General features: G+C 40.1%; 1 protein-coding gene across 1 annotated transcript in view; it reads right to left on the minus strand.

Moving 5' to 3' along the window:
* The window catches only part of ADAMTS9 (ADAM metallopeptidase with thrombospondin type 1 motif 9), a 179,780-nt gene that overhangs the window by 79,351 nt on the left and 74,461 nt on the right, over positions 1 to 25,968 (minus strand). The window contains exons 19-26 of the mRNA XM_056129367.1: positions 25,667 to 25,793; positions 16,495 to 16,705; positions 15,668 to 15,832; positions 13,620 to 13,784; positions 8,936 to 9,055; positions 6,319 to 6,429; positions 6,014 to 6,181; positions 3,776 to 4,045 (exon numbers count right to left, since the gene is read on the minus strand). Of these exons, the coding sequence (XP_055985342.1) occupies positions 3,776 to 4,045; positions 6,014 to 6,181; positions 6,319 to 6,429; positions 8,936 to 9,055; positions 13,620 to 13,784; positions 15,668 to 15,832; positions 16,495 to 16,705; positions 25,667 to 25,793 (1,337 nt within the window). The remainder of the gene's footprint in view (positions 1 to 3,775; positions 4,046 to 6,013; positions 6,182 to 6,318; positions 6,430 to 8,935; positions 9,056 to 13,619; positions 13,785 to 15,667; positions 15,833 to 16,494; positions 16,706 to 25,666; positions 25,794 to 25,968) is intronic.

Below are 25,968 nucleotides of genomic sequence, written 5' to 3' on the forward strand. Positions count from 1 at the left end.
GGCTTCCCTAGTAGTAAAGCTGCTTAGAGGATTTACCCCCTGGTTCAATTAAAGTTTCTGGTAGCAGTTATCTCTACAAACCGCGTGCTCCTCTCCTTCAATAAGTTTAACTAGCATAAGGATGGACAGATTCTTCAAGGTGAACGAATCCACAGACTTACCAGTAAGCAGTCCTTGAACTTCCCACTGCTTCTACTGAGAATTGGACCCAAGAGGTATATACTCAGCTGGAGCTCAACGACTGCACTGCATTATCCTGAACCCAGGGCCCGCCTGGGCTTCTTTCCTCCCATAGCCAGGTGAGATACTGTAAATAATCTTTCTCCAGGTCCAATACTGCCTTCATTATGAATCACATGGATTTTTAGTGCCATTTCCAAGTCTGCAAACTTTGGACTTCTTTGGTTAACAGTTTTGTGTTCACACTTCTTTGAACAAACCTTAATATCCCCTCTGGGCAAAATGTGAGAGACCAGGACAAGAGGGGTGGTTCTAAGGACTGGAGTGCATACCTGACATGTGGAAGTCAGAATTTGATCCTAGGTAAAGGTAAAGGTAAAGGCCCTCCCGTTGATCGTCGATTTGCTCGAGCGGGCCCAGTAACGTCTCCATTGGAGATTTTGTTGTTACTGTGTCTGGCATATCGAATACGTCACGGGGAGCTTGCCAGGCTCTGCCGTGTGGGCGAGATACTCTCGGTAGCTTGCCGGGCTCTCCGAGAGGGGTGGAGGAATCGAACTCGGGTCAGCCATGTTGGCTGCGTGCAAGGCAAACGCCCTACCGCTGTGCTATCCTAGGTACAGTGTAGTTTCTGCGCACTACTGAGTGTGACCCTGAGTAGCCTCCAGCACCACTAGCCCCGATCACTGAACTCTCCTGCCTGCACAGGCAAGTGGAGTAATGTTGCAAATGGGCCCCAGGTCACCTGACCACTTCTTGAGAGATTTTCCCCCAAATAATTAACGAAATGGAGAATGGAATTTATAGAAGGTGATAGGTGATGAATATCTGTTTTTGTACCCCAAAATTGAACTATCTTTAATTTTTTAAAAAAAATTAGTCATCATTATTGGCAATACTGTTAATGATAGGGTTCTTTGAACACAACAGAATGTTTGTTTTCATTAATTATCTTTTAAGAATTCATTTCTCCTCCAATCCTCTCCAAGGTGCTACGTTGGTGGGCATGTCTATTATGAGCATGCTTCTGCGGAGTCCAGGAGAGGGTGAGTAGAACTGGAGCAACCAGACTTTCCAGGGCTTTCAGAACCTTTTGAAAGGGATGCATTAAGAAACAGACTTCGTCCATACACTACCCTGGACTTACTGCTCCAGCTCTAGAGCAAGCCTAGCAAATACCATTTGAGGGCCACCTGACTCTATAAATAAAATTTTAGTGGTGGGTCAGGGATGTGGTTCAAGTGGTATATCACATGTCTGACATATGCTAAGGGTCTGGATTTGATCCTCAGCACTGCAAGGATCTAAGCACTGCTGGGAGGGGCCCCCAAAACAATAAATCAAAATGTTAGTGAAAAACAGTCATGCCCACTCATTAAGAATTGTGTATGCCTCCTTTTGCAGTATTATAGTAGAGCTGGTCAGTTGCCATAGAGACTGTCTGGCCCACAGCTGAAAATATTTACTAAATTCATATCCCTGAAGATACTCTGGTCTATCTCTGCTTGGGCTAAACGAATAGTTGTGTTTGTTTTGCTTTTACTTGGATGAGTCTATCTCTTTCCTTTTGCTTGCAACAAGAGACCCCCCCCCAAGTTTATAATATACAATAAACTTCAGCCAGAATTTAGACTGATATAGATCTCCTATAAAATAAGATTCTTAGTCTAAGTCTGCTGCAAACTTTGGAAACCCATCCTGTAGTCCTGATGACTAACTGCTGCCATTCCTGCCATCGAAGTTAAGACCAGACCCAGTTTGTGTACGTTGCAGGCAAAGAAATACAAGACATCTGCATGTGACTGAGTGCAGTCTGGTATATCAAACTATAATTGAAAAATGAACTGGGTGGAGAAAAAAAAATCCCCACCAAAAAATAGGCATATGGTATTACCCAAGTACTGCAAAAATAAATAAACAAATAAATAAATAAATAAAACATTACCTCATTATTTCAGAAAGGGTTGCCTAATCCTTTTAGATTGGAAACTTTACCCAGGACAAAATCCTTCGATCTTAAAAGAGCACATCATCCTCAGTGTAGTGCTAAATGAGAATGTCTTGAAAACGTGTTTGTTTTTAAAAGCACTTGTGTTATCATTAGATCATATATGTGTGTTTTAAAGTTTCTGCCCCAGCAAATTCATGGGACACTCAGTGGTATCTTTCCTAGATCTCCCCTTAATTTCTCAGTATCTAAATCCCCGGTCTCTTCGAACCCAGAATGGAAAGCGTGTAGGAAGAGTAAAAGAAAGAGATTGTCCCGGGCCCCTTGACAGCTGCTCCACATACACTCCAAACTTGCAGTGCATGAAAGTGCTCACTGGCTAATCAGTATTCACAGGAAAGTAAATCTAATTACTAAAATATAACCACAGTGGGAAACAGGCAGTTTCCTCCTGATACTTTTTAGTCCAAAAATAATTAAACATAATTAGCAGTAATAGAAAGAAAATAATAGTAACCAATTTAAAAGAAGACCCCTGAGTAATTAGCGAATACTTAACTCCCACACCTCCATAGGGTTACCTGCCACCTACGTTTCGATTAGGTATGTCCACTTTTCCATACTGCGAATATTTGGGAGATATTACTTAGTTAAAAAGTATAACATTCAAAATTAAATTTATCCTTAGGACATTAAACAATATTATTGTCATCCTAATTCGAAAAACAAAAAAACAATAATAAAAAAGAGGACAGTCAACATGTATTCAGTTCTCTGTGGCATACAGAATGAAAGAATTTGATTTGCATTCAATTCTTACAACTCAAGATTTGGAATTTTTGTTAACTTTATTTAGAGAAAAGGAAAGTGAGCTCAAAGAGGAGAGGAAATTTAAGAGTCCCCAAATTTAAAAGTATAGGCCCTTAGTTCCAACAGAGGCATTGTCCCTCACAGCCCATGTTTTATGGTGGTACTTCTCAAAGTACAGGGTTTTCACTTCAACTGGGATTACCACTCCAGGCAGTAGATTCCAGAACAATTATCTAGTACTAAAAATCACATAGAAACCAGGCCATTTTGAGACTAGAGTCATTGGGATAACTGCGAAAAGGAGAATGGCTTTCATTAAAAGCTCCTTTGCAGAAAAACTTCTCTGCCATTTGAGTTCCTCTATAGGCGAGAGCTTCCTTTTATCCTCAGAACTGGGCATCATGACCTTCACAGCTCTTTCTGGAAGGCCACCAGGTCATGTCCCCCAGGTAATGATAACCCCTCCATATTCAGTGATAGTGCGTGTAGGCAATAACTTGACAATCAGGGATTGCAAATCATCTTCCAAAGTGAAAAGACATGTGGCCAATACCTTATTAGAAAAAAATGCTGGGGCCAGAGACAGAGGCATTCACCTTGCATGTAACTGACCCAGGTTCAATCCCCAACACCACATATGGTCCCCTGAGCACTGCCAGGAGTGATCTGCCAGCACATAGCCAAGAGTAGGCCCCAAGAACAGCCAGATGTGGCTCCCAAACAAACCCCACTCCCAAATAAATAAAATGTCCTAAAGATATTTCTTGTTTCCTTCCAAACACATTACCAAGTGAAAGACATGCCACCAAATGATGGGAAAACTCTGTGAATACTCACTGCTCCCCAAGGGCCAGTTCTCCACTGGTTTCCTCCAAGCACATGAGTGCGGCTTGGGTTGGCACTCCTGGGACTGTAATCCTCATTTTGGAAAGGGTACTGAGCGAGGCCACTGTCTGGGATCCTTTGAGGGCATGGTGACATGGAACATTCCTGCTCTGTTTCTGGTATATATTCTGGGTCACACTGGCTCTGGTCAATCACATGGTCACTGTAGTTGACGCAGACCACTTGCCGAGTGGCCCTACCTTGGCCACATGTCACGGAGCACTAGGAGAAGGTTCAGGGAGAGAAAAGGGTCAATCTCTTGGCAGCTGAAAATTCCCCTATTTGGTTATTTGGTATTTTCTGTAATTGGCCCACTGCCCATCCAGATGCTGAAGCCAAAAACTTTAGCATCATCCTTGTCTGCTCATTTTTATTCTTACCCCATAGTAATTTCACTGAGAAATCCCTTTTGCTCTGTATTTAAAATATATTCCCATCCCAGCTCTGTCTCACCATCTCTTTCTTCATCCTCCTATTCCAAGCCTTCTTTTGCTGTGAATACTGCAGTGGCTTCACCCAAGATCAGGCACACATCACAACCATGACCCTTGCAATCCAGTCAGATTACGTTGCACCTTCCAGTGGTTTCCCAACTCATTTGAATACTATTCCGAATCCTTGCCTTGACCTTGTACACCTTTTAGGATATGGCCACTACCTACCTCTGACTCATCTCATATTACTCTCCACAGAGTGTCTCCAGATACAATAGCCTTATAGACCTTTCCTGAGCTTGCCAAGAACATCCTCATCTCAGATGCAAAAATTGCATCTCTGCTGCAATTTTTGTTTTATGACACAGATATACATGTGATTCACTGCTTCCTTTTATTCATGTTTTCTTCAGTGAAATGTTGGGCTTTTTCTGATTACCCTGTCTAAAAGCACTTAAAATCAAATGGCGCAATGGCATAATTTATAAACTATGCCATAACATCTTGATTTTCATCTAATGCTTAAAAGTGTCTGTATTATATGTCAATGTTTTCCTTTGTTTATTGATTGGAATTTTCATGGGGATAATCTTCATGAAGGCAAAGACTTTATTATTTGGTGTCCACTGCTCTTTCTACAGTAAATTTTAGCAAAACTTTGTAGAGCAAGCTGATAAATCTGATAAACGAAAAGATAGATGGACAGATAGATTCATGGTCAGTTGTTTAGAGTTCAAGGCACGAGAGTGAGGTTATCTTTCACTTCTTGGATACCTATTATGTTAGCAATGTGCTAAGCATTTAACATCTCTCTCAAACAATCTTCACAATAATCTTGTTAAGTATTTTATTTTTGTTATCTTTTTAAGAGCCAAATAATCTGGTAGTTAAGGATTTTATGTAAAATGACCAAAATTAAGCAACTAGTAATTGCTAAGGTCTGGATTTTCACCTGTCTCTCTGAACCCATCCTCAAATGCTTCTTGGTGTTCATAAGAAACTCAGTCCGTTGAATTCGATAACAAATCCTAATTGTTACTTTGGGTAGTGAAGCTAAAAGCCTCTGGACTCTATGGATCAAAGGATACAGGAAGCACTAGTACTCAAAGTAAGATGCTCTCTACTTAGCCCCATCCAACTTCTTATTGATCTTATTGATAACTCCATAGCTGTATTCTGATATGACTCAGTTAAGAGTGGGTTTTTAAACCACCCCAAATGGAAAAAGGTTTCATTAGACTTTAAGTTCATTTTACCTTAAGTTCATTTATGTGTGTGAGAGAGAGAGTGTGTGTGTGTATGTGTGTGTGTATGTGTGTGTGTGTGTGTGTGTGTATTTGGAGGAGGTATTCCTCAGTGTGCTTAGGAGGCCTAGAATTGATGCTTCAGATTCTGAAGTGCCAGAAATTACCCAGGTGACCTTGGTGGTGTTCAGGGCTCCACGGAGGTATATTTACTGATACTTGAGGACCAACTAGAGCTGGAGATGGAGACACAGTTGACAGCTGGAAAAAATATACGCCTCAACCCCTGAACTTTGTCTCTGTCTTCCTGATTTAGACATTTTAAAAAAGCTTTTCTTGTATCTCCCTCAATAAGATCAGTATCAGCTGCACATACATGTGACAGAATAATTTAAGTTACAAACTAAGTCCAGTTTTGACACACTACCCTTTGACATCTGGAATCTACTGTTTTTCATTCCCATTCATGTATCCTTACTCCTCTCCCAATTGCAAAGAATTCACTTGCTTACAGCACTCCAGTCCAATGCTTTCCACTGCCCACAGGGGATCACAGAACATTCCTCCTTTTCCAATGGTCTAGGCAAGGTTGAACAGGCACTCTCATCGGCTACAGAGCCGTTCTCATCCCGGCAGCTGACATATCTCATCCGGGTACCTTTTCCACAAGTAGCTGAGCACTGGATATTGAAGAAAAATAGTGTAGATACTTTACGAAAAAAAGTAACTCACAGTCCAAAAACCCACTTTCTACAATCAAGCCAAGGACCATCCATTCCCCCTCCCCCCCCTCTACTTCTTCCATTCAATTTCTTACTGGAGTCCAAGACCCAAATCTCCACTGGGTTCTTGGTACACTGTGAATGTGAGAGCTTCTCCTTGCTTCCGGGGGAAATGCTGGAATGTGACAAGATGGCAATTCACAATCCTAGATGCGAGACAGGGTAGGAAAAAGTAAAAGTTGTCTTTATATCAAGGAAAGATTTAATACTCATGTTGTATTGAAATATAAAGGCCAAGAATTCTAAGACCTTAGATTTCTATGTGACTCTGAGAAAAATAATGTGACACTGCTCATCTCCAACTTTTAAAATTACACATGGGATCAAATCTTAGTTTTCATACCGAGGTTATGGAGTATGGAGTTATTTCATGATTTTAAAAACTATATTTGGGGCTGGAATGGTAGCACAGTGAGTAGGGCATTTTGCCTTGCACATGAGCAACCTCAGTTCGGGTCCCAGCATCCCATATAGTCCCCTGAGCACCGCCAGGAGTAATTCCGAGTGCAGAACCAGGAATAATCCCTGTGCATCGCTGGTTGTGACTCAAAAAGAAAAAAAAAACCCTTTCTCTGCCTACTTATTTTCTGGGCTTCCTTCCTAAGAATCCAAAGACCAAATCTAGGCATAAGAGGTATATTCAATATTCTAGTGCCCAGAATTTACATAACATCCTGTATTTCCTCAGAGAAAATCCTGATAATGAACTAAGCTGCTTCAAGGGTAGACAATATTCTCAAACTTACAAATGAGGAAACTGAAGTACATAACTGCTCACAATCATGCCCAACTTCAGTGGTTAGCAAATATTCTTTGATTTAATGCACATCGGTATGAAGCAAAAGACATTTATTAAGATGTGGTAGGCTGGTTGTTAAGTGCTGAGGGCTTGGAGCTAAACTTCCTAAAGCAGCCTTGTCTTAACAGAGTTAATAATTCAAATGGGAAATTTCTCATTTGGCTTAAACCTTGCCTATACCTCAGCTTGTGTTCCAAAATAAATCAAGGGAACTTTATTAATAGCAGAAAAGTGTTACAGATATCATAACTTGTGGGGACTGTTTTGGAGTTAATTCATGTTACAGAATAATTCTGAGTGTATTTTGAGTCTCTGAATTGCTATTTCAGGATATATTTACATATAATGGCTAGCATTTCCCAGGTATATATCACATGGTGATTTAGAACATTTTTATGAAGCTGTCAAAATAAAGATTATATAAATTAAATTGGTCTTTTGTCAAGTAAGGACAAGATTCTTAATTTTGAATTCCATACAGTCGATTGACTCTCAAAGAATACTTTCATTGATTTTCATAGAATGCTAACATCTCTTTCCAAACCATAGTTGTAACTGGCAAAGAAATACAGTTCTGATAAAAATGTTGGCTGATATTTTGCTTAAGAGAAGGTAAAAGTGAAATTATTAATATGTTTATCAGAACTTCACTCACTCACCAGAGAGTGATTTCTTTGTTGAAAAAGATTGGATCATGGATCACGGTCCTCCCATTGTTCATCGATTTGCTCGAGCGGGCCCAGTAACGTCTCCGTCATGAGACTTGTTGTTACTGTGTTTGGCATATCGAATACGTCACGGGGAGCTTGCCAGGCTCTGCCATGCGGGCGAGATACTCTCGGTAGCTTGCCGGGCTCTCCGAGAGGGGCGGAGGAATCGAACTCGGGTCGGCCACGTTGGCTGCGTGCAAGGCAAACGCCCTACCGCTGTGCTATCGCTCGAACCCGAGTTCAATTCCTCCGCCCCTCTCGGAGAGCCCGGCAAGCTACCGAGAGGATCTCGCCCCCACGGCAGAGCCTGGCAAGCTCCCTGTGACGTATTCGATATGCCAAACAGAGTTGAAAAAGATAATAGAAGAATATTCTCTTACTTTTGTATCAATCACAAAATAATTGCTTCAGATAAACTTTTTCAGCACAATATATGTCATTAACAATTTATCCATCACTTTATTATGTCTAATTTAATGAAGCCATAAACTAATTTTATATTAGAACATTTGCTGATTTCTACAACATAAATGCTCTCACAGGACATCAAGGTATTAAAGGAGCAGGGAATTAAGGAGAGATATATAGAAATTCACCATTATATAATAGAAATCCCACCGTAAGGATCCATGCACACACAAAAAGCCTCAGAAGCACAAATGATATAAAAATGTAGACAAGGTGACAATCAAGTCATATTTATCACCTTAGATTTAAGTATCATCTATTGAAGTTTAGCTTTACATTTTCAGTTTTCATAATACCTCTAATTAACAATCATCTTACAAATTTCCCAAAAACTCCATCACAATCTGTACAAGCCAGGTCCAGCACAGTGCTACCTAGACACGGGACCCTATATGCTGAATCATGCATGGAAATTTTTTTTAAATAATTTCAAGAAAACTAGACCAATCAATCAACATTTGTCATTCAATATGAATCAGAATAAAACCTAAAAACATTTCAAATAACCAAAGAACAAAATCAGTTCATCAAAATGAAATAAATAAATTCAGACAGTTCAGTTCATCAACTGGTTTCTCTACCTATGGCAGAGCTTCAGTTTTGACTGAACTGTGAGGAAGCTGCAGAATTTAGTGAAACCAAATCAACAAATGAGTTGGACAAGAGAGATTTCACCTGGGTACTGGTTGGCTTAGTTGCTGCATTGCATTCGTTGTCATCAACCACTGACATGTAAGTTCCAATGATGCATTTCACGACTCGAAGCTGGTATCCCTGTCCACAAGTGACACTGCACTGAGAAAAAAAATTAAACAGAAAGTATAAACTTTCAATGAATTTTTCCCTTTTTCTTACTTTTTCTATAACATTCTGCAAGAGAAAAAAAATTATTTCATCAAAGTGGGTCAGATGATTGGCATAGAAAGAAACTAGGCAAAAATTGGTAACTCTCTGTTCAAATTACATAAATTACCACAAGAACTCTTGGAATGATTTCTACTTCTTATTGGCATTATATTTGCAGGAGGTTCAACTCTTTGACTGTGATGCTGAGAAGAAGGAAAGTGAGTAACAATCTTTTTCACATCTTTTTCACTATACCTGACAGTGTGTTATGGCTTAAATGATACCTAATGGAGTTCGTGATTCTAATTTGACTTCTAAAAACATTTCCTAAGTAAATATTCAGACTATCAATATTTCTGTACAAGAAATATTAATTTTTGTAATATTTGCGAACATTACAATATTAGAAATAACATAAATATGCAACATCCAAGAATTAGGAAAACACAGCATGGGACATAAGTGATAAAGAAAGCAACGTAGCCCCAAGAAGACTTCTATTTCTTTGAAACTCTGGAATATATTAAAATCTTACAGAAAGTAGGTGAGTGATTAATAAAGATATCAAAATTCATCAATAAAGATATTGTAGCACTTTTCTTATCCACCAATCATGTTATACATTCCTCTTATAAGCATACGGAATTTTCTGCAATATAGACTATATATTAGGCCAAAAACCAATCTCAATAAATTTTGGCAAACTAACATTTTAACAAGTATCTTCTCTGACCATAATGGGGTGAAGCTGGAAATGAAAATCAGAAGGGAAAATGTAAATTCACAAATATGTATAATTAACTAACACAGTCTTAAAAATACAGTGTGTCAGAGAAGAAATATCAAAGTTGGTTAGATATAAAAGGCAAATAAAATATTTGGGGATGAATTGAAACGAAAATAAAACACAAATATATGCTTTAATGCTTATCAATATTGTGAAAAAGAAAACTTAAAACGGAGATTAATTTGTCAGGGATCCTAGAATGAAGTTGGAAGAATATTAAGTGGGGGAAACTCATTCAAGCATACAGCTAGAAGGAAAACCACAAAACCACAAAAAGCACAAAACCACAGTCTTCCTGAAGTATCACCTACATCTCTATAAGAAACTTTTGGGACATTCCACCCAATGTTAGTGTGGTAATTAATCAAGAATAACGAAGATTAGTTTCTTCTTGCTAGCGCCATTAATATTTCATAAAATCTTCCTTTTTCTTTCCCTTTAAAAACCTCATACTTGTTGGTCATCTTTGGAACACATCTCAAGAATATCTCAAAGCTGTATTTCCCTCACTGTAATTTTAAGATTTCTCTAATCCCAATTAACTCTCATTCTCCTTTAGCTTTGCCATCAATTTGCCAACAAGTTGTAGCAAAAGCAGTGCTTTTTTGGGTTTGTTTTGTTTGGGGGCCACACCGGGCAATGCTCAGGGGTTACTACTGGCTCTGCACTTAGAAATTACTCTTGACAGTGTCCAGGGACCGTATAAAATTCTGGAGATAGAACCCAGTTCCACTGTGTGCAAGGCAAACACTGTATCTGCTATACTATTGGTTTGGCCCCCAAAACAGTTCTTTTATAAAATATAAATCTGTAAAGGCCCTTAAAAAAACAAAAAGGAAGATCTTATCAATAACCTTACACTTTTAAGAACTAAACTAAGCCAAAACTTGCAGAGGAAAAGGAATTGAAAGAAATCAAGGAAAAAGGCTGGAGAGATAGCAAGTAGAGAGTACATGTGGGAAGCCTTGTTCTATTTCCATTGCCACATGGTTTTCTGAGCACTTCTGGAAGAAGTCCCTGAGCACAGAGTCTGGAGTAGTCCCTGAGTGTTACTATGTCTGGTCCAAAAATCAAAACTGAGACTGGAGAGATAGCACAGGAGTTAAGGTGTTTGCCTTGCAACAGGCTGACTTTGCATTTGATCTGGGTCCCACACAGGGTCCCCTGAGAACCACCAGGAGTAATCCCTGAACCCAGAGGCATAAGCCTTCAATAAATCTGGGTATGACCGCCTTGAAATTGAAAAAAAAGACTCTACATAAATTAGAGGAGATAAACAAGATGGGGTATAGGAAAATAGGGACTCATGAATATGGCACTTACAGATGACTAACAAAATGGACAAGGCATTACCTAGACCGAATAAAAACAAAGAGAAAATATGCAAATAAGTAAAATCAAGAATGATAATGGGGTACTGACTATATGACAATGATAAAGGATGATAAGAGTATTACAAAGAACTTCATGCAAACTTAATAGACAATCTGGATGAAACACACAAATGGCCAAGAAACACACAGCTGACTTCAGAAGAAATAGAAAATTTGAACATGTTTGTACAAAGCAGAGATGGAATTAGTAATCAAAAACTTCCTAATAAAGCAAAGTCCAGTACCAGGTGGACTTACGAATTCCACAAATACCCATGAAAGAGTGAACTCCATCTTTCTCAAATTCCTCTGGAAAAAATGAAGGGGAAATACTTCTTAACCTGTACAATAAAATCAGCTGCACTCTGATGTCAAAAGCCAAGATTCTGCCAAAAGGATTACCAATAAGAGAGAAAAGAAGAAAAAAACAAACATACCAGTATCTTTGTCAATATCGATACTAAAACTTCAACAAAAAAAATTTAACACCAAATCTGACAGTGTGTTGAAAGAGTTATCTATCATGACCAACTGGGTTTTATCCCAGGAATAAAAGGATGTTTCAATATAGGAAAAATCAGTCATGCATTATTCTTCACTAATATTTTTTTAAATAATCTGTTACCCTAAATTGTAGGTTCGATTAATGAAAGAACACATCTCTGGCTAATATTCAGTTGATAGAGTCATAGATTAATAACAATAGCCTTCTGATTTCTCAAAGATGTTATATTTAAGATGTTCAGTCTGAAAAATGACCAAGAACTGTGCTCTTTTCTCTTACTATACTCAAGAGTTTTGTAGTAGACCAAAAAGGAATCAATATTTAGTAGTGCATGTGGACTCATCTAATTTACCATGAGTGAGTAGTCCTGATCTGTCATTCTCACTTGGATGCTGGTTACTGGGGAAGATTTAGAAGTGTGTTTATGCTAAAGACCGGCACACGGGGCCCACTGGACAGAAAATAGCCTGGGGAACTCACTGCACCCCATAGCCACCACTGTCTCTGAACCTTACGTAAATTCAGACCCATTTCAAGGACAAGAAACAAGAAACTCAAATATGACTCTTCCATCCCCATGACTTCCCATATTCCCCAAAAGTTAAAAATGCAACAGAGGGCTGAGTAGTACAGCAGGCAGGACATTTGTCCTGCACGCAGCTGACCTGGGTTCAACCCCCAGCGGCCCATATGTTCCCCTGAGTACCACTAGTTGTAATTCCTGAGCTCATAGCCAGAAGTAACTCCTGAGCATCTCTGGGTGTGATCCAGCCACCCCCCAACACACACACAACCCCCCCCAAAAAGCAACAGAAGATACACACACGCACACACACAAACACACACACACACACAAACACCAACATAGCAACTTTTGTACAGACTCAAGAGAGACTTTTTCTTGTGCATACTTATATAGTAAACCTCCCAGTCGATAAAAGAAAGAGATTCTATTAAAATTTTTAAAAATAAAACACATAGAGATAAATTGTAATGGTGTAGGAATAAAACTTGCTCCCCTGGCTCCTACGCGTATTGGAAAGAAAGTCCTAAGTTAGAAGACTCAAGCTGTTGTGGCCACAGCAGGACAGCGTAAAGGGAAAATCATTCTCCGAGAGATTACGTAACTGACAGTAGACAGCTGTGTTGCTTCTCCTACGAACTCAGAATGCTATTTAAATAGTCCCCAGGACACGTCTGCTTCTATATTAGGAAGGACTTAATCCCACAAGGCATGGCTTCTCAAATGCGAGCCCAAGGGACACTTTTCACGCTTTCTTTTGAACGGTTCAGGTTAAGACCGTGGAACCAACAGAACAGGCAACTCAGCAAAGTTCCTACAACCTTTGAGCTGATTCATTCTGTTTGAAGTGCCTGACTTATTTATAAGAGTGAGTTTTGGAATTGTGACTTTGGGAGCCAAAACATCCCTCTCAAATCCCAGTTCAGTCCTTCTTGCCAAATACACTAGTGCTGGATCATACTGCGGAGCAGACCCCACAGTGACACGATAGGAGATAACATCAGCCAGACTGGAGATCTGTTGTGAATTTGTTCGCCAATGCGTGGGCTCAAGTCATGGTTTCAACCCAAGGGCAGACATGCATGTGGGTTTATAAAGAAATAACTGGCTCCTGGAGGGCAAATCGCAAGCCTCAGTGAAGCAGAGCAACATGACTGTGGTTTCCCGGGGCTTGACTGGCACCCTGGAGGAATTGTGCAAGGGTGGCTGGGAACAGAAGCCTTTATTTCAGGCACCTCCTGAAGTCCCAGAGGCTGGAATGCTCCTCTCCAAGTCCTCTCCAGATAAGGAAAGAATGTAGTCAAGAACTTTATCATTCTAAATACCTGTCCCCAGGGACCAGCCTGCCAGGATGCACATTCTGGCTGCTGGCAAGTCTGCACCGAGGCTGGCTTGGTCTCCGGATCACAGAGTCTATCGTTGAATCGGTCTTCGCCAAACTGACACCAGACTTGGCGATGCTTATGTCCTTTTCCACAGGTGACCAGGCACTACGATAAAAGACAAAGCCAATCAGGGCATTCGTGAACACTGAGTCGTGGTTCCTAGGCGTTAGTCACTGATGAGCTAGGAGAGACTGGTGTTCTCTTCTTTCATAGAAATTCCTTTTAACAATGAGCACATACACTAAAAGGTCACCCCCTCCCATACATTAATTAATTCATTAATTCATTAGACACATAAGAACTGGCCCTGGGATCAGTTTCAGCAGACACAGAATGAACTGAACACAGCATCATGCTCTGAAATAATAAAAAACAGTCTTCATGAGTTTTGAGCATCAAGCTCAGTATAAGGAATGTATATGTGAAGTCAGCCTAAATTATAAGCCCAGTACAAACCAGCTATGGATACTATGTCAAATGATCTCTCCATACCTCAATTTTCTTCTCATCTGTACAATTAGAATAAAATATGTACAACATTGCCTACTGCCAAGAACTGTGGAAACTAAGGGATTTCTGTTCCCCTTTATTTGTTCCCTTAAAGATGAGGGGATGGGGCTGGAGAGACAGCACAGCGGGTAGGGCGTTTGCCTTGCACGCGGCCGACCCGAGTTCGATTCCCAGCATCTCATATGGTCCCCTGAGCAATGCCAGGAGTAACTCCTGAGTGCAGAGCCAGGAGTAACCCCTGTGCATCGTCAGGTGTGACCCAAAAAGAAAAAAAAAGATGAGGGGAAATCCACCTGATCTTCTGCAAGTGAGCACTAAGATAGTACTAGAAAATAAGAAAGGCTCCTCTTTTTGCTCTGGCTATATTCTGGGCTAAGCAAGGGAAGTTTACTAGCCTAAAACTTCATCAGGTAAGGAACATAACATGCAGGGGAAAAATTCTAGAAGACCCAACTCTGTTCTTTGTTTTCTAGCAACTAGATGAGTAAGTCACTCACTCACCAGGGTCTATTTTTTTTTATTTTGTTGAGGAATACATAGTAAATCCCACTTAAAAATTTATTTTATATCTAAGAACTTAATCTTAACTTTTTTTTATAGTTTAGGTAAGAGGCCTACAGGGATGTTTAATAATGAAATCAACTTTCACCAAGCTGCCAAGCTGAATCTGGAATGGTAAGTTTATGGTACTAATGCACAGTTATTGAACATCATCACCATCGATGTGCCCATGATCCCCCCACCCCTGTCCCTAGGTCACTTCTAACAGACTTTTTTTGGGGGACGGGTCACACCCAGCAATGCTCAGGGGTTACTTACTCCTGGCTCTGCACTCAGGGATTACTCCTGGCGGTGCTCTGGGGACCATATGGGATGCCGGGCATTGAATCTTGGTAGGCTGTGTGCAAGGCAACTGCCCTACTCACTGGACTATCGCTCCGGCCTCTAGGTCACTTCTAGTGAAGTTTGAGCTTCACCACCTTTCACACATCTGCATTATTTGTTGTTTGACCATTACGGTTTTGGTGCATTTTGTTACTGTTCTTGCCATCCCCCAAATACTCGAGAGCTTCTACCTCTGTTCTTGTGTTAGAATCAACTTAACCATTCCCTTTTCCCTTCCCAAATCTAGCACTCTCAGGTTTAAATCCAGTGGCGAAGATTTATTATCAATTGACATTTCCCACATCCTTGATTTGATGAAATGAGGAAAGCTCATTTTAAACACTTCCAGATTTTGGTCAAAGCAGCCTTGTGTCTAATGAAGCTATGACTCCCTTCCTAGAAATTTAGCCAGAGCTCAAAGAGGAAGGAATGAAGGACTGTTATATCCAGCACAACAGTCAGGGGCCAGGTGGATTGGAGCTGCTGTTCCAACAAGGGGAGGTAAGAGGCATAGCAGGTATAGCCAGGACAGGGAGACTCAGAATTAGTGTATCAGAAACAACGCAGGAGAAATAAAAGCCCTCGTGGCTTACCTCTGACCAGCCTCCTGATTGCCACCGAGGACAAGGAAACTCATTACAGCCCTGAATGGTGACTCTCTCCTGATGTGTGCATTTGCTGTCATCCAAGACCTCATTCTGGGTATTGACACACATAGCTCTTCTTCTCTGGGTTCCACCGTCACAGCTTTTGGAGCACTTAAAAGGTGAAAAGACTAAATCAAATCACTGCCGAGTATATTCCCAAGCATCTCTATGGCTATGTTGGCTTATCTCTTTAAACCCTGAAGAAACGTTACCAACCCTAACCAATTAAAGCTGTTATTTTGGGTGTATTTATTATTGTTATCCATCTATTTACCAATGAAGTCAATTATTACTGAATTGTCAAAGGCAAATATATTTTTTTTTAATTTTTGGGTCACACCCGGCGATGCACAGGGGTCACTCCTGGCTCTGCACTCAGGAATTATCTCTGGCGGTGCTCAGGGGACCATATGGGATACTGGAAATCGAACCTGGGTCGGCTGCAAGCAAGGCAAATGCCCTCCCTGCTGTGCTATCACTCCAGCCCCCAAAGGAAAATAAAATTTAAACAGCCTTAAGGTATAGAAGAAAATGACAGGTTGAGTGTGTTTCACCACTCCCAAGTTTTCACAAACTATGTCCATGTCAGATACTACCAATCAATTATCCTTTCCTGCAAAGTTTAAATGAGGTCAGACATTATAAATTAGTCATCAAACTCTTTTCACAGTAGTTTAAATTAAATGGGGCTTCTCAAGAAAGTTCTGCATGAAGCCAGATAAATTCATCAGACTTAGCACCCAGGAAGATTCTTTGAGTGAAAAACAACTTACTTCCATCCAAGCTGAGTAGCGCCAAGCACCTGTGTAGCATTCTCCTGAGCATTTTTCCTGGTTGCTTGGTTTGGGATCACTGCTACAAAAACTGTCGTCTACCTTCTCTGTCCTTCCATCTAGCCTGTTATATTTGACACAGTGGATGTCTAACGTGCGATAGCCCATGCCACACTGGGCGCTGCATTCACTCCGGCCAGTGACATGCCACCTGGGCAGAAACGACAGGGGGGGCGGTGGACATTTCTGTTAAGTACATATGTATTTATATTCATGATGTATGGAGAATCGAGTTCTTTGTTTTCCTCTTAACTCAAATTAAGTTCAAAGTGATAGTCTGTTACTAAAATCCCATTTTAAACCAAAATATTCATGTGTTTTTCATGGTTGTCAACATACACAGAAGTCATAAAGCAATAGCCAGGGTCAAAGATCCCAAACCTCACACAGTCAATATGAAATTCAAGTAACATAGAGGGGGAAAAAAACAAATTCAATAGAGCAACAAAAGAAATTTTATATTTAAAAGATTTATGCAACCCCTCGTCTCATTCAACAGGCAGGCTGCTTGCACCAAACAATCATTGTTGGGAACTTTTCCTAGGAAGCTTCCTTATGTGGACCTGGGCCAGAGAGTTCTCAATGACCACTGTGTATATTAATAATGCAATAAATGTCTTGGACTTTACTGTGAATTTCAAGCATACTAAACTTTATACATATTACTATGTGACTAAGTTCCTTCAAAATATAAACTGTAATTGTATACAGTCAATTGTATACAGGCTCTATACAGTCAATACAACAAAAGTTTATGCGACTTCTATAAGTATTAAGAAACTGTCAGTTATTATTTTCCTAATCCTGCCTCCCCCCCAAAACGCACATCTTCTCTCTGTTGTTATTGTTCCCATGACTGGGGGAGAAGGTTCCCATATATTCTTCTTGGTTGTGGTGGTTGCATATGTGGGTGTGGTGTTCCTTGAGGATTACACATCAGGTTGCAGTGTTCACTTATCAGCTCTGATACTGTTCTTTAATTGTGCTTGCCGTGAGACCTCACTCACGGCCATGGTGCTTGCCAGGAATTACAGTGATGCTGGCACACTTTTGGCTATGGTTCAACTGGGAAATTGCTTGTGGGGTGGAGGAATCACAGACAACAGAGCTGCCATGACTGCAACTGAGGTATGTGGGTGATGCTTGGGATTCAACTCATAGCTTCGTGCTTGCAATGCAGCTGTTTCAGACACTCACCCATCTACTGGCCTCTCAATCACATGCTTTTAAGGAAATTTTTAGACAAGTGTTAGGTATGAAGTAGAGTGGGAGGAAGACACGGAGATTTCCTATATACTGAGTCCTCCCACATACTCGGCCTTCCCCAGGGTGATGCTAACGTGAATGACACATTTATTTGAACTGGTGAGCCAATGCTGACATAGCATCATCTTAATACATTAGTGCTCACTCAATATTGCTTTTTATTCTATGGGTTGAAATAAACATACCAACACTGGCCTTTCCTAAAAATTCTTTGTGCTCCACTGATTTATCTCCTAGCTCTATGGTTAGACACTCTAAAAATAGATTTGAATATAAAAATCTTTGTTATATTTAGCCTTCAGTATCTACCTTGGACTTTTCTTAACACACGGCATATGTGTCAAATTGCTTGGTTCTTTTAATTGCCCACCCCCCCACACCAAATTTGGTCAGTAATTACTTTTTTTAACTAGCCAAACTTAATACACAACAAATAAATGTAATAATACATTGTTGACACGTTCCCTAAAGGAGGGCTGTTTTGATCATCTTCATGAGAATCCACTCTTAACTGTTACTCCTCTACTGCTCAAAAATTGGGTGATGTGCCAAATACCAACGCCCTAGGAATTCTTCCATCTACACCTGTCCAGGAAAACTTGGTGGGGGGGAGAAGTACTCACTAAACACTTATCTTGGAATTTCTCACAAACGCTCCGAAGTGGGTCAGAGTTGACCTACTTTTACATTTGGCATGTAAAGTGGACTACTGAGATTTTCCGTTGTAGTGACAAGGTACTGAGAGGATTCTGTTTTAACCGGAACATGATTAGTGAGGGACTGTAGAACAACGCTTTATCTCATCCTGTCAAAGTTTAATCTGAGCAAGCTTTCACTTCCTAAGGGAAGTGAGTGAAAGAATGAAGACCAATTCAACAGGGGCATTTGGGACTTTCGTCTACCCTTTAATTCTTAGCTGCCAAACCGTGCCTTTCTTGTGGAAAGGTTACTTTCCATCCTGGATAAGGGAGGCCGGAGACCTGTCCCTATAAGAAAGCACTAGCAGCTTGGGTTGGAAGAGCATAGTGAGGTCTCCTAGATACTCAGACATACATTAAAGAAGATTCTTTGGGGGGCGGGGGACTCTATGCCCGTTGTGTTGCCTCTGTTCTATGTCTTCATGGAATGCATAGTCTTTATTCACAGATAATAATTTGTATAGGGTTTGGTGCACTTAAAATTTAAAATGGAAATCTGAGTACAGATCTGGGAAGTGTTTGTGGAACGATCACAGCACTGCCTGAACAAAATTCTTCTCATAACACTATCCTCTATCTTCTTCTCTCCCAGAAGGTCTAAACTTCTGTGTTTTTAATTGATTCAGTTCATGCAAAAGTTCTATTTTCCAGCTGAAATATTAAAACATTTCCACATTTCAGAAAAGTAATGTATCTAATAATACATTAGAACAAAACAAAAAAATTATTTGTCTCTCTGGTCCAAGGCAGGATAGTAGTTTTGAGAAATTGGGAAACAAATGAATTAAGTATGTCTCTATATTGCAGAAGTCCCAAGAGCTTTCAAAAATGTTGGTATTGTGAAATTCTCCATAGCATAGGAGATAATGGGTAGATCTTCTAAAAGATTTTGGTTTGCCACAAACCATCTTCTAGAATCAGTATTCTACCAGATTTTATGGAAAACTTCATCAGTAACAACCCTCTCTCCAATTTTCAGTTTAGCACACAGATACTCATAATTAGTTAAATTAGTGTTTCTCAACCATCTTCTTTTTTCAGTCACATCTCTGTTTTCCTTACTTTCCATTTTCCTTCATGCCCCCTCTTTAGTCTCATGCCATGCCTCTCCCATTTATGAGAATTTTCAACTGTGATCCTGTTGGAATATTGGGGATGTGGGAAAGGTTACCACTGGGTATATGGCCCTGGTCCAAATTGCAAGTATAGTGACTACGAGGTTGGCAGAGAGAAAAAAAAAATAACTTCTTTAGGTTTGGTTTGTGTCCTGCATGTTTTGCTTCAGTTGAAGAACTGTACTTGTTCAGTAATCTATAAAAGCAATTGTGATGTGAATCTGAATGCTGACAAACATGTTCCATCTTATTTCAGATATAAGCATGCGTCATCTACTTATGAGGTACTGAACTAAATTCCTTTTTATTCCCTCTCAGTATTGTAGTTTTAACCTTTTAGTTTACCACTGCTACCACAAACTCTTATACTAAATGCAGGAATAAACTCCTCATAACTTCTCTTTAATCAGTCAGCGGTGCTATTACCATCCAAATGTTCTCCCTAAACTGCTGTTCTCATTTGGTTTCAAAGGACTTTAAGTATTCTTGGAAATCTGGATATCTTTAAAAAGTGACTTTTTCCAAATGGAGAATTTAGAATAAATTCTTTGCTATACCCACTAGGTGAAATGGAAAGATTTTAATCCTTGATTTTCCCTAGCTTTTGTGAAAGAATTTTAAATAAAGATCAGAGGATGAACTATGGAATCAGAGAGGCATAGGTGGAAATATGAATTCAGTACACAGGATACTTAACCATAGTGTTCACAGTTCACAGTTTTCTCTTCTGTGAAATGGGGTGAAACAGGTATATTTCACAGCACTACTAGAAAGATAAACAAGGAATGCCTGGCATGTAACCCATATGGAAGGCACCAGAAAAAAAGATGCCGCTGCTTTCGTTGCTCTCATTATTACCACTCTGCTGGTGCTTTATTCCCCAATCAAGTTCTAAGTATTGTGAAATTCCATTAGACATCAATAAAACAAAGTTTGGAGAGAAGTACAATAGAGATCTACCTAATTCCACTTAAAAAGTCTTGAGGGTTTGAGCTATCTTTCAAAATGTCTTCACATGGTAAAGTTTGCTTTATTTTAAATTTTATATCTGAAAAATGTCAAAGCAGGATGAACCGTGTAGAACATAGGGTTCCCAGCATCCTCGCCAACAAAACTGTGGCTCATTTTTGGAATCCGTTTGATGGGAAAAAATAGTTTCTTAAAGTAATTTCTTTTCTTTTCTTCTCTTTTCTTTTCTTTTCTTTTTTTCTTTTTGGGTCACACCCGGTGATGCACAGGGATTACTCCTGGCTTTGCACTCAGGAATTACTCCTGGCTTTGCACTCTGGAATTACTTCTGGCATTGCTCAGGGGCATTACGAATGTTTTTCCCAGCTTCTGCTGCATCTACCAGTACTGCTGCTCTCCTGTTTTTGAGGTCATCCTTGATGGCTTCTCTGCACTGTTTTGCCAGTTCGGATGTTTGCTTGTGGTTGCCTGAGGCACGTGCCAAGCCACGTTGGCGAATAAGTTCAAGAGTGTTCGAAGAAAGACGGTTTTTTGTGGTTATCTCTCTCTTGGCATTCCTTGCACAATCATGGAGGTGCTGAATCATTCGATCGTATTCCTCATCAATGTTGTCAATGACGGCATCTTCCCATGTTGCCGCAACAGAGCCAAAGAGTTCCCAGTTGGTGGTTGTTCTGGGAGTCCTCTTCTTAAACCTTGCATTCTTTTCTCCTCGTTCTGTGAGGTAGAATTTTGCACGAAGAAGACGGTGGTCTGATCCCGTTTGGAATTTTGGGACAACAGCAACATCGGTTAGGCAAAACCGCCGATTGAATATGATGTGGTCTATTTCATTGTAGAACCGTCCATCGGGAGACTCCCATGTCCAACGTTTAGATTCAGCCTTTTGGAATTGTGAGTTACCATGGAAGGTTTTGGTTGACATGATGAACTCAGACAGTCTGTCACCCTGTTCGTTCCATTCCAGGCCATGGGTTCCGATGTGGAGTTCGAAAACAGGATGAGAACACTATTCGGGTCTCTCAAAGAGGAATCGAAAGAACTATGCTTGGAATATCACGATTCACTCAAATGAGAGATAGAATCCGGAGTTCTGATCTTCGTCAACGCTCAAGAATCAGGGACGCTGTCTCATTTGCCAAGACATCAAAAATCAGATGGGCTGGACACGTAATGAGGTTTACAGACAACCGCTGGACTAGAGCCATTACTGATTGGATTCCACGAGACATCAAAAGATCACGTGGATGCCCACCTATAAGATGGTCAGACTTCTTCGTCAAGACCCTAAATGATCGGTTTGAGGCTCTACATGTTCCTAAAACGGACAGATACCATTGGGCTACGCTAGCACGCAACCGGGATGAATGGAGACGTTACTGGCACCCGCTCGAATAAATCGATGAATAACGGGGATTAAGTGATTAAGTGATTGCTCAGGGGACCATATGGGATGCTGGGAATCGAATCCGGGTCAGCCTCATGCAAGGCAAATGCCCTTCCTGCTGTACTATGGTCACTTAAAGTAATTTCTTAAACTGAGAATTCAAACATTATCTCTATCTTGAAATAGGTTCTCCTTGGTTAAATTTTCAACAGGTCTTAGAGGATATATTTTTTTAAAAAAATATAGTTAATTGTATTTCCATTCCCTTCTATTCAGTATTTCATAGCTGCATACTCTTACTCAGAAGGCTTTGTATGAATGAATTTGCCTTCCTCAGCACAGAGAGGTAGTGCATTGGGTAGGGTTATGCCTTGCACTGTTAACTCAAAGTTTGATACCTGGTGCCATATGCAGCCCCTCAAGCACTTTCAAGAGTGATCCCTGAGCACAGAGCCAGAAGTTAGCCTCAAGCATGGCTAGGTGTGGCATAAAAATGAAAAATATATTTTGAATGAACTTGTCTTCCTTGGAATTATAAGAACATGTTTAGCATTGAAGGAAGGGATTCCACAATATCTAAAGTTCTCATAGAGACTGTACCAGCCCCATCTGATTCAGCCTGTGGAAAATGTCAGCTTTAAGGGTCCAAGTGAGGTAGTGAATAGGAAATGGCAAAAAAGCTCTTGAGGGTTATGTTTCTTCACACAGGAAGAAGAACTACATAGAATGAATATGATATCAATGAATATTATGTCATAAAGACCTAATTAAAAATGAAAACTATTTCCTCCTAGGGATAAAGAGTAGGAACTGAAGAACCAGGCATAACACTCTGGAATCCTGCCACTTCATTAAAAAGTGGTGTGATAGTGAGCAAATTGCTTAACTTCTCTTGGCCTCTGGTTTTCTTATGTGCAAAGTGTATAAATAAATGATAATCATATCTGTCTCATGGTGTTTTCTCAGTAATAAAGAGGATGTCAGTGATACCAGATAGGTATTGGAATTATAATAGACTATTGATTACATTCATAGGTTAATTCTAGCTGTATACGATAATAAAGAAAGAAAAAATATCTCATAAGTGATTGTTATTGAATATTTTTACTTTCAAGGTAGCTATTAGTCTCCACAGAATTAATATTAACAATTAATATTTACCATCATTAATAATTGATAACAGAACATTATTTTCAATGATATAGGACTCATCTGAAAATGTCAATTTTCCCAATATATTGAAGTCATGCCTCATGGAATCTAGCCAGGCTTTTTCCCTTCTGGAATATCTGTATCTTTCTTCTCTCTCCTTATATTTCTCTAAGTAAACCTCTTTTGATAAAACTATTTTTCTTCACAAAATAAGAAAAGGAACCTAACTGCCATTCAATGTTTCTTCCCTAAACTGTTGTGAGAAATTAGGTATAGCAATTAAGTAAGCATTTTTCAAATATAACTTAGCTTTTATTATAGTTGATTTTATTCAACTGGTTGAAGCTCTGGGTTTATATTAGCATTCTCTATAAATTAATACTGGTGGTTGTAAAGACCTCCCTTTGAATGTCTTGTTTTGTGTTTTCTTTCTATGATGAGTATTGTCAATGCATATCAGTGACACTGGGGAAACAGACTGAGGAAAAGGGTAGAGAAAGCCCGGGCTTTGAAACCAGAACCTTCAGGTGAGCATTGGCAGAGGCGAGGCACCCATTCCAATAGCCTCCCTCTGACTCTCAAGATGGGCAGAACTAATTGATCATAGCACTCCTATTTTATCTCAGAGCTTCTCGGGGAGGTCTTATATTTGACCCCAGTTTTATAGGCTGCCACTATCACTTCAGAGTATTTGTCATAGGGATATGGAAACTGTGAAATATTTGAATATTCATCCAGCTACTTATGAATAGTGATGCCTTAACAAGTTCTTGTAGCACATTTTGCTAATAATTTCTCTCCTATAAAATGAGGGAAAAGCATCAACTCATGGTGTCTGCATTAAACTGACCTACGGACCATACAAAAGAATACCTAGACTAATTAACACCCAAATATGACAGTATCACTATCACTGTCATCCCATTGTTCTTCAATTTACTCAAGTGGGCACCAGTAACGTCTCCATTCATCCCAGCCCTGAACATTTTTTTAAAATTAAATTTATTTATTTATTTTGAACACCCATTCCTCCACCAGTAACCATTTCCCACCACGGATCCCAGTAACCGTCCCACCCCCCATTCCATCCCCATCCCACCCTGCCTCTGTGGCAGGGCATTCCCTTTTGTTCTCTCTTTACTATTCAGTGTTGTGGTTTGTAAAAGAGTTAAGCCTGATTTTCAGGGAGAAATGTTGGAGAATTTACTTTCCATTGACCTCTATATATATAAGAAGATGTCGCATGGCCGCATAAGCCCTGAGATTTTAGCAGCCTCTCCTTATTCGTCTTTTCCAACGTATTGGAGGCTCTTTCAAGGTCAAGGGAATGAGACACGTTATTATTACTGTTTTTGGCATATAGAATACACCACAGCTAGCTTGCCAGACTCTGCCATGCGGGTAGGATACTCTTGGTAGCTTGCTGGGCTCTCTGAAAGGCATCTATATACATGTACAGATATATATTTCTCTATCACATATGGTGTGGTAATTATGGAAAATGGGTAAGGAGTGTCTTATGATGCGGCCATGTGGTCCAGGAATATGTTCACTCCTATGTAAGTCTTGGCCTGAGCGTGTGAAAAGCAGCCTGGATGATGGTGGTTCGGTAGTGGAGGTTGGCTGCCAGGGCTGGGTCCCTTGGGGCAGGGAGGACTCTCACCCGTCCCCCTCTGGGGCGCCCCAAGTGAAAACAGCCTGGCACGGAGTCCAGGCTGTTTTCTGATTTTTATAAGACAGTATAACATAACCAATATTGCAGGTAGCAAGAATGTTTTAGAATTATCCTTCCACTTTCCACGTGTGTGTGTGTGTGTGTGTGTGTGTGTGTGTGTATGTATATCTTTTGTTTTGGTTGGTTGGTTTTGGTTTGGGGGCCATCCCCGGCTATGCTCAAGACTTACTCCTATCTCTGTACTCAAGGATCATTCCTGGCAGGCTTAGGGAGTGCCAGGGATCAAACCCAGGTCGACCTGCATGTAAGGTAAGCACTCTACCTATGTAAGGCAAGCACTCCACCCATTTACTATCTCTTTGTCCTGAGAGTTATATTCTTTTGTATTCATAAGTTTTTGCATGTCTAGACATCTGTACATAGATTTGCTTCTAGTTCCTCCTAAAACTCTACCTTAATGCGCTGCAACTTTCATGTCCATGAGAGTACTGGGTAGACTCAATCTGAGTAGATACAAATCTGTTTTTTAAGGGACACAGTTTCTTCTTTTGTGTTGAGTTCCAAACTATTATATAACATTGGACTCTCTCATAGTAATTATGCATCAAGTTGTGAGGATTAAATAAGAATTTTTTTGGCAAGTACCATACACCAAGAGCTATTTTTAATTTTTAGGAGAAGAACAAGAAACCCACATGTGCCTTAGATAATCAGTTTCAGCAGGATGAAAAGCTGCCTAAAGCATATGTCACAGAGACACAAGAATAGAGGATTTCATGACCAGCAACTCTTCCTTCCATTCTCACTTGCTCCAAGAGACACAGAACTCCACAGTAAAAACTGGCCTTACCTCAGTTCACAGTCTGTGCCGCAGGGCTCAGTAATGGGTTCTGGCTGGGGCAGCCAATCACATCTTTGATCAGAAACTGTAAGCTGATCAAATTCCCGGGTGCAAATGGGTTTTCGTTTCCGCTCCCCTAAGTAGAGAGGAAAAAAGAAGAAGGAAAAAAGAATCAAGGAAAGTAATCTACTCATAAGCTCCTTTTATAAGAAACCAGGTCAATATTTTATGGAATGGGTTAGATAGTGAATATGATCTGTTTTGTGGGCCCTATGACCTTTGCATAACTACTGAACTGGGCCATGGCAAGT

The sequence above is a fragment of the Sorex fumeus genome, unplaced genomic scaffold, assembly GCF_029834395.1.
Source record: "Sorex fumeus unplaced genomic scaffold, SorFum_2.1 ptg000072l, whole genome shotgun sequence".
In the NCBI taxonomy this organism is placed as follows: Eukaryota; Metazoa; Chordata; class Mammalia; order Eulipotyphla; family Soricidae; genus Sorex; species Sorex fumeus.